Below are 9,811 nucleotides of genomic sequence, written 5' to 3' on the forward strand. Positions count from 1 at the left end.
GATGCGCAAAACTCCGCATTTGAACAGTCAATAACAAAACAGTAGCTGATTCAGAAGCGCCAGATTGTCATAGCAAAGTCAGAATTACCTCCTCTCCTAGGTTCACGAAACAGTCGTCCATAAAATGCATTGCTGTTCTGTTGTAAGTAATCTTAAAGATTCCTAAATGCATCTACTTCCGGAAGGCCAAATAAAGTGCTTTTGCTTTCGCACTGAAACACACAGCGTCTCCCTGACATGCTGCTTCAACACTAACTGCAGTTACTGAAACCACACCTTCTTTCTTTGCGTGAACATTTGGGCGGCATTATGCAAATATTCCCACATAGTGATGTAGATATGTGGGGGCGTGTTAGAACGAGCCGTTTTAGGGGGGCGTGGCAGAGTCTTAACTTTGATAAAGAATATCTCTTTGGTTTTGAGACTTTAGTCTTTGCAACTTCAGGGATCTTATCTATGCACAATCAGCTTGTAACACTCCAAAGAGAAAGGAAAACTTGAAATCACATCATATGACCCCTTTAATATACTGTGGTACCTGGAGAAAAGCCAGTATATTGTTTTTCATAATGAAATTCGAGGCAAGTCCATTAAGATCTTATCCGATTACTGTCATCCGTGGGAAAATGTAGTCAAGGACTGACAGAGGAATAATAATAACAACAGTGTCACTTCACTAAACAGACATAGTAAAATCAGTGCCATATGCAGCTGTTAGAAGTGGCACAAAATGACATGTCCTTAAGTTCAGTGTTTGCAGTCCTGTTACCAACAATATTGTATCTGATTATGATGCTCGGGGTCACTTGTATCAGTGATTTTTCTTCGGCCATTTAATACTTCCCTTGTCACAGTGAGATCACAGTGTAATTGACACATCTTCTCACTGTATAGCGCACAGGATGATTTTGAACCGACCCAGATCAAATGACTAAAATAGATTTGTAGATGACTAATCTATTGCTGTCCTATTACTATTAACGCACTGAGTTGATGATTGATTGGATTAATCTGAGCAGCTCTTTTTCTAATTACAGGGTTCGCATGCTCATGAATTTTATTTTATTTTTAATTCATTTATTTTACTTTTAAAATGGTAATTTCCTATTCTGACAATGAGGAAAATCAGTCGAAATTTCATAGTGAATATATGGACTAAATCTTCACATAAAAATGCAGGCTTAATGTTTGAGTTTAAAATATTAAAACAAGTAGGTAGGCCTATTTCTCAGTGCAATTATTTGTATTAATATTTATAGAATAAGTCTTACCCGAATGACTGGGATAGAATAATTTATCAAGGGAAAAATAATTACACTTTAAATAATTGAAATAAATTAAATAATAATCATTTATTGAAATTAAAATCATTTATTAAATGATTTGTGTGTTTGCTCCGCAGACGAGGATGACCTGGACGAGGAGTTGTCAGAAAATGATGCTCCAAAGGTGAAAAAGAAGAAGAAAGCCAAAAAAAGTAGCCGCGAGAGCAAAGGCAGCAAGAGGAATCGCTCCCGGAGAGAGGTAATGGCCTTTTCTGTGAGTGTGTGTGTGGATATTGTTTGTGTGTGATATCCTTGGAGAATGCAATATTCACTGTCCTTATGTTATGGATTAGAAACCAATTTATTGAAATTAAAATCATTTATTAAATGATTTGTGTGTTTGCTCCGCAGACGAGGATGACCTGGACGAGGAGTTGTCAGAAAATGATGCCCCAAAGGTGAAAAAGAAGAAGAAAGCCAAAAAAAGTAGCCGCGAGAGCAAAGGCAGCAAGAGGAATCGCTCCCGGAGAGAGGTAATGGCCTTTTCTGTGAGTGTGTGTGTGGATATTGTTTGTGTGTGATATCCTTGGAGAATGCAATATTCACTGTCCTTATGTTATGGATTAGAAACCTCCCCCACAGTGTCTTAATGAGAAACAGAGCAATTTAGCTGGCGCCGCAAATGGGATCACATGTCCTAATGACTGTTAATATCAAAGGTACATAATTCCATTTTTTTAGCCACTGAATCCAGATCCGACTGCTTCATTAATAATATCTGCTGTTGTGTTCAAAAAACTAAGTGCTTTTGTTGGGTCATGTAGTCTACTATCCAAATTTCAACATTTCATTCGTGCTGCAAAATCTGATTCTTGACTAACTGGTCAAGTGATCCCTTTATTTTTTTTTTTAAATATTGAACAGTATATACTAGTCAGGTTTTAATCTTATAATACAAGCTGAGTCATTTCATGTAAAGATTGCAAACTGGTTTTTGTAACGGCATAAGTGGTTGTTAAAAGGACTTTGTATGAATGCGAGCTCATGCACAAGTTGGATGGGATTTTTGCTTGCTTGAGAACTGAGACTGTGATACTAATGTCATAATGGACAATAATAGTTAATGCTAGAGTTATGCAGGAAGCCTAAAATGATTACTAGGCTGCTTTTTTGTTTTTAAAGTTTTGCATTTATCATGACTGCTTTGCCATTGATTTTTAACTTTAAAAACTATGTAGAAAAATGTATGATTGGCTGCTGGTTAATGCAATGAATACATTCTTCAAATAAAAATTTGCAATAAATCATCTAACAACAAATTGATTTATTTCCTCTATTTTTATGTTTTTGGGTAGTTGATATTTCCTGCAGGATTAAATTTAAAACTATTTGAATTAAACATTTTGCTAATTATTTTACAGTTATGCCTGCTGATTTTATGGCTGTATATGTTAGTGTTTATGTACATTAGATATTTGTATATTTAAAAAGGAACTGTCCTTCAAAATTGTTTTAAAAGAAGGAAAAAGTGTTAACAAATGGTGATATGCTTTGAGTTAGTAAGATTTTTTAATCTTTCTGAAGGAAAGTCTTTTATGCTCACCATGGCTACATTTATTTGATAAGAATAATAATTTGTGTTGCTTTGATATTTTTGTAGATACTGTCCCCCCCCCCCCCCTAGGATTCTTTGAATAGAAATTTCAAATGAATAGCCTTTATGTAAAATAAAAAGCTTTGTAACATGTCTTTACTGTCGCTTTTGATTAATTAAATGCTTTAAAAATCTTACGAAGTTCAAACCTTTGAATAGTATAATACAGTAATATAAACCTTATCCTAAGATCCTGTTTTGGACAATGGACTAGGGATTTTACCAGCATCCAAAACTGATCAAAAGTATGTCCTGTGTGTTCTCCAGGATATCGGCATCAGTTCTCCGGAGCCAGTGGAAGGCCCTGATCCGGACGATGGTGAAGACCGTTCAGAAAGCGAGGGTAGCGACTACACGCCTGGCAGGAAAAAGAAGAAAAGAGCCTGCACCACAAAGGACAAAAAAAGAAGCAGCTCTGGTGCCGACAGAAACTCAGCCGCTTCAAAACGGAGAGAACCTGAGGAAGAGGAAGACGAGGATGATGACGATGCTGTGAGTTCTAAATTAAAAGCTAAATTAACGGCATGACAAAGTAAATATAAATTGAATCACTCAGTTCTATAAGACGTGTTTTTCTGAACTGATTTTAAGGAGCCAAAAAGTTCCTCTCAGCTTTTGGATACCTGGGGTATGGAGGACATCGATCATGTCTTCACTGAGGAAGACTATAGGACTCTGACCAACTACAAAGCCTTCAGCCAGGTCGTCAGGTATGAGTGCGTCATCCACACATGAGAAAAATCATTGAACGCTTTTCATCACCATTAAAACAAAATTGACAGTACTTTTTTTTTTAATGTAATATTGAAGTGTTTATTATAAATGATTTAGCTGTGCACAACATTACTTTTATTAAAGTCCATGTGGTCTCACAATCTTTAAGCTATTTTAAGGAGTCCCACCCTACTTTTTTCTTTCTCTCATTCGAGAAGCTGTTTCATGTGTCACAATAGGAAAGAAAGCATGATTTCAATGTTTCATGCTGATTTTAACTGCTGCTTTTTCATTTGTGGACATATTAGAAGTGGTATCTCATAACTTGCAATATTTGCTCATCATAATCATAAATAACTTGGTGTCTAGTCTGACAAAAGTATGTTAGATGCATGTCTAAAGGCCGTTTCACACTGAGCGCAATGCGAAAAAGCGAGGCGAATCGCCGTCGGACGTTGCTTTCACACCGAGCGCGAAACGTTTGCTCGCCTTCTGCTAATTCACGCCTGCACGCTAGGTGGCGCCGACCAGCAAAACATATATGCGTCTCATATATGGATTTAACATCGTCCGCTGCTCAATATACAGCATTAAATTAAGATAAATAAAGTTTGGTTCTATGCCAGAAACACAAACTATCTATAATGCTTACATGAAAACATCTTAAAATACAAACAGAAGTAGCATCAAGCCACATTTGAAAATTTGTGTACATTAGTTATTAATGTTTTTGCTTAAAACCCTCATCACTGAGTGCTTGTAATGACTTCCGATTGTGATCTATAGTTGATTTTGATTCTATAATAAGCAGACATGCACTCTTTGTCTGTTTAATAAACATCCTTTATTGTTATAAAAATACCATGAGCTGCAAAATACATACAGAAAATATATCATCATAATCATATGTCTATTTTGTAGAAATATATTTCACTCAATTTCTTTTAATACGGAAGATCTAGAGTTAACGCGCTCTGACTCGTATAACACTTGCACACGTGGAAGAAAAAAAACGGACACTCACATAATTCATTGGAGAATTAATAGAAATTATATTAAGAACATGTGCGAATAAATCTGTTCTCAGATACCAAAGATAACAAGAACTCGGCATCCACTCTCTTCTCTCTCGGAATCGCTCGGAATACTATTCTTCGTTGTATTTATTTACACTAGTTTTCGAAACAGCGCCACCACTCTTTGCCTTTTTGTGCAACAGCAGCTGCTCCACACACGTGATCTAAGCTCAAATCTGATTGGACGGCCCGTTTCATCGAAGCGATGGGGGGGGAAAAATCGACACACAGGACAAAAAAAAATATCTTCGCTTTTTCGCACCACGAATGATTGCTCCTGGTGTGAATAGCCCCATAGGGATCTATTGTTTCGATTCAAAAGCGTCATCGTGCCGAACATTCACGCCGAATTTTCGCATTCAGTGTGAAAAGCCCCATTTCTGTCACCTGATGGAGTTTGAGTTCCTTGCCATTGTCACCTTTGGCTTGCTAAGTTGGAGTTTTAAAAGACACTTAAAGGGATAGTTCACTGAAAAATTTAAATTGTCATTATATACTCCCCCTCAAGTTGTTCCAAACCGGTATGAGTTTTTTTTTCTTTTCAACAAAACAAACAAAAGAAGATCTTTTGAAAAATGCTGGTAACCAAACAGTTGAAGGTAGCCATTGCCTTCCATAGTATGACTATGGAAGTCAATGGCTGCCATTTGGGTGAAGTATTGCCTCGAACACATCGGCTAAACAGAAAAACGTATCTGCCGATATTTGAAAAATGGCAGATATCGGCCGATATATCGGTCAGCCACTATTCAAAAGTGATGCAACCCAATGAACGATGTTGTTTTTTTCTTCGCTCTGCTCTAATTTGAAACATAGCATCTTGCTAATGAAATCCAAGTAATTTTCTGGTTATTTATCAGGCTCATGGTGCATTTCTCTCAGCCTCCATCTCCTTTTCTCTTTTTCAGAGTGAAGAGGACGATGTTGACGTGGACAGTGACTTTGATGATGGCAGTATGAACAGTGTGTCCGTTTCGAATGGATCAAATAGCCGCAGTAGTCGCAGCAGCACTAAAAAGAAGCCCAAAAAGAAGACGAAAAAAGGTGAGGATCTTGTTTTCTCTCTATCTGTGCTTGTGAATAACTAATAGGCTTAATCAGGCCAAGGAAAGGCCTTGTCGGCATTATATAACCCCTTCAGAGAGCAAAGATTTTCTAGTTTTTGTTGCATTCATGAGAGAACTGATTTGGAAAACCGTGCATCTTGTACATACTAAAACCGTCGGGAATATTTGGAAAGCCTAGACTGAAGTGTTTGTGAAATTAGAGATCCTCCCCTAAAAATAAAAATGAAATCAGTTTTATTTTCTCCCAAATTAATTTTTTTTATTCCCCAAATGACTATTTCCCCCATTTAAATTGTTCTGGACTCCTTTTTTTCCATCTAAATTTTTCTAGTTTTAATGATTTAGTTATTTTTTTTACTAATCAGAAATGTATATCTGATCTATTGAGTTCATGCAGTTTTAACAGTTTAGTCATTTATTACATTTTTTTTTTTTTTTTTACAAGAAATGTCCCAATGACATGTTTTTTTCCCCCTGAAATTGTGTTGTGCCTGTTTTAGTTTTTCTTTATGATTTGAAATAAATGTATTATCATAAACAGTAGGGCTGTCAAATTTTTTTTCGAACTTCGAATATTTGTCGAATATAAAAAAAAAAAAAAAAGGTCTGCGTCAGGCAGCATTATCAGTGGCGCATGAAATGCGACGACAAAAAGTGTCATTGCATTTTAATGCTTTTGTTAGCCTATCCAGTTGAACCCACTAGATGCAGCGCTGTTACATTGTTCATTCAATATATTGTGGAAAACGAGAGCATCAGTGTGGCGAAGATGTTGTTTAAGGTGAAACTGAAACCAAGCCGTTCACACAGAACGCATATTTATCACATTTTCTAGCGGGGCATCTATCAGCGTTGCACTCGCGTCTCGCACAAGAGAGCGGCATGTTTAGAAAGCCATATAAAATTTATAGGGGTGTGACGGGACACTTATCCCACGAGACACGAGACTGGGTACACGACAGTGAGACGAGAAGATTTTTTGACTTTTTTTAAAAGAAATCCTCAATGATGAAATATATAGGGAAAAATTGTCTTTTATTCAACTGAAAAACACAAAATGAAAAAAAGTAGGTGCATTTTGAAATCAACTTGTACTTTATGAAATTAAACATCTATTTGAATACATTTTATGCAGTAATAAACAACATGCAAACACTGCAAAATGTTTTGCCACAAACTCAACTGACAGGCAAGTAATTGTACAAAAATGATAAATGGTATAAATAAAAATAAATAATAAACAACATAAATATCCCTTTAAAGTGGAAGTGAAGCAGTCAGTCAAGTTTACATTATTTAGTAAACTGATTTCTACTTTAATAAAAAAAATTTTTTTAATAAACACAATTAATGTATCCATTTTCGGTCCTTTGTATTAAACTATCCATACATGCATGGCGGTGTTTTTTTTCTAAATGTTTAAGCAACTTTATTAATTATATATGGTTTATAAACATTATTTTAAACATTATGCACTTTTTTTCAAAGATAGTCGTGTTATTTTATTATGCTTTGAAGAAACGTGCATAATATTTTGCTCGATGCGCCCTCTTGTGGCCTCAGGAGAGAAGCCAAAAGCTTTTTTCCCCCCTAACTGAAATTATGCCTTTTAAATTAGAATATAATTCGAATTTTGATCATATTTAAGTGGAAAATTCGAATTTAGTTTTTCAGTCATTTTGACAGCCCTAATAAAGAGTGGGAGTCAAATGAAGGCTTAAAACATTAACAATTCAATTATACATTTTTTTTTTTTTTTTTACATAAATGAAAATTTTCACTGCTGACTGACAGATGTTTACTGTTAAAACTAAAACATGGAAGAAAAAAGGTGATATTCCTTAAAATAAAGTTTTAATTGTATTATTACTTTAAGAAGGAACTGTACAATAGTAATATTTATTTCCGTTACAATTTCTTGAAGTGTTATGACATTGTGTTATACTGTTAATAAATTTTTTTTGACTGGATTCCGCATTTCCGTCCAATGAAACGTCACAGAAATCACAGGGTCATCCTATCAGTCATTAATGTAGCCTCTCTCTTTCTCTGCTAGGTGATGATGATGGTGATGGATATGAGACGGATCATCAGGATTACTGTGAGGTCTGTCAGCAGGGAGGAGAGATCATTCTCTGTGACACCTGTCCACGAGCTTATCACATGGTCTGCTTGGACCCTGATATGGAGAAAGCCCCGGAGGGCACCTGGAGCTGCCCACACTGTGTGAGTGAACCAGCTCTGAATCTCCACATGAGTTCAATCTAAAACTGCAGCAGCTGCCCTCGCAAATGTTTGGTTTTGTCCAAAGAGCTGCATGTCAAGCCCTGATGTGCCACTGTGCTCAGCATCATCTCTTCCTCTTTCAGGAGAAGATGGGCATCCAGTGGGAGGCTCGTGAGGACGCGTCAGACGGCGAGGAGGATAACGAGGCGGGAGGAGAGGCGGCGGAGGACGACCATCACATGGAGTTCTGTAGGGTGTGTAAAGACGGCGGAGAGCTGCTGTGCTGTGACTCCTGTCCCTCATCATACCACATCCACTGCCTTAACCCACCGCTGCCCGAGATTCCCAACGGAGAATGGATCTGCCCTCGCTGCACTGTAAGTCAACTGCGTTACAAATAGGTTTAAAGGTCAGGGGTCATATGTGACCCTGTCAATTTTCCAGAAATGTCATAATCGACTGATCTATTAATTGATTTATCATTAATGTTACTACAGCAAAACGCGTGTCGGCGACTCAAATAGCATACAAATTGCCTGCTTTTGAAATCTAATATAAGTGTAATATAGGGATGCACCGATACCACTTTTTCCAGTACTCGCCCGATACCGATACTTTTATTTTTGGTACTTGCCGATACCGAGTACCAATACCGATATTTGTACGACATTTGTACATTTTTTAAATATTGGGTACAGAAACCAAAAGGGTATGTATAATGTTAGTTGGTTAACTTCATTTATCAAATAGATAGTCAAACCAAAATTTATTCAGACACCTTCAACATTTCTCACATTATCACAGTTTATTCGCTATAGTTTAGAAAATGGTAATAAAATATGACAAGAACTCAGAGTTACACTGTGTCAGAACAAATTCATCTTGATAATGTTAGATCATTTTGATAGAAAGGTATGTAATAGATTACAATCAACCAAAACAATTCAGACAGCTGTTAGTATGACAGTATTTACACAACTATCAATACTTTGTCGGGTGACCCTTAGCCTTAATGACAGCCTGTAGTCTCCTGGGTATGCTGTCACCCAGCTTCATGCAAACCTCAACTTCAGTTTTTTCCCCAGACTCGGTCTGAATAATTTTTGGACCCAAATTTGTATCAGTTTTACTGGTAGTCCACTGTATGAAGAATTTTTGGGTATGATTTGTCACAGTTTACTTTATTTTGCTATCCTCACTTACATAAATGAACTATAGTGTCCTGCACCCACTAGTAAAAAAAAAATATAAAAAATGATATCTGGTCTCTGAATCATTTTTGGTTTCACTGTATTAGGGATGGAACGATTACCGGTTTCACGATAAAATGCCTGGACGGTTAGTATTATCGTTTAAAATGTAATTATCATCAAAACCGTGTTTGATTATCGCGATTTTGAAAACTCATGGTAAATCCTGTCCAGCCAGCATCAGTCTGATGCAGAAGCAGCATGCAGTGTTGTTGTTGTTTTTTTGCACGAGACGAAATGGCGGAAGGCAGTGGACAGCGCTCGGGAGATTTTTCAGCCATCTAAGAGGACCAAATCGGAGGTCTGGTCGTATTTTGGCTTTTACAAGAGTCCTGAAGGCAATTTAATCGAGGACGGTCACCCTGTCTGCTGATCTTGCAAGAAGAAAGTAGCTGCAAAAGGGAGAAATGCATCAAATTTGCTCAGTCATCTTCGTGACCACCACCCACTGTTATATAGCGAATGCAAGGTAACTTTTACCTCAATACCAAAACTAACTGGGCAAATAATTGGACAAAAAATATTGATTAGAGATTAAATATTTCGTTATCTCACTTGT

At 36.8% G+C, this 9,811-nt stretch overlaps 1 protein-coding gene across 1 annotated transcript in view; it reads left to right on the forward strand.

The window, feature by feature from the left end:
* The window catches only part of LOC107549834 (chromodomain-helicase-DNA-binding protein 4-like), a 38,727-nt gene that overhangs the window by 1,640 nt on the left and 27,276 nt on the right, over nucleotides 1–9,811 (forward strand). Inside the window, exons 2-7 of the mRNA XM_016231006.1 lie at nucleotides 1,403–1,524; nucleotides 3,187–3,411; nucleotides 3,511–3,624; nucleotides 5,618–5,753; nucleotides 7,833–8,002; nucleotides 8,146–8,379. Of these exons, the coding sequence (XP_016086492.1) occupies nucleotides 1,403–1,524; nucleotides 3,187–3,411; nucleotides 3,511–3,624; nucleotides 5,618–5,753; nucleotides 7,833–8,002; nucleotides 8,146–8,379 (1,001 nt within the window). The remainder of the gene's footprint in view (nucleotides 1–1,402; nucleotides 1,525–3,186; nucleotides 3,412–3,510; nucleotides 3,625–5,617; nucleotides 5,754–7,832; nucleotides 8,003–8,145; nucleotides 8,380–9,811) is intronic.

Source organism: Sinocyclocheilus grahami, unplaced genomic scaffold (genome assembly GCF_001515645.1).
Source record: "Sinocyclocheilus grahami isolate Dianchi unplaced genomic scaffold, SAMN03320097.WGS_v1.1 scaffold382.1, whole genome shotgun sequence".
Taxonomy (NCBI): Eukaryota; Metazoa; Chordata; class Actinopteri; order Cypriniformes; family Cyprinidae; genus Sinocyclocheilus; species Sinocyclocheilus grahami.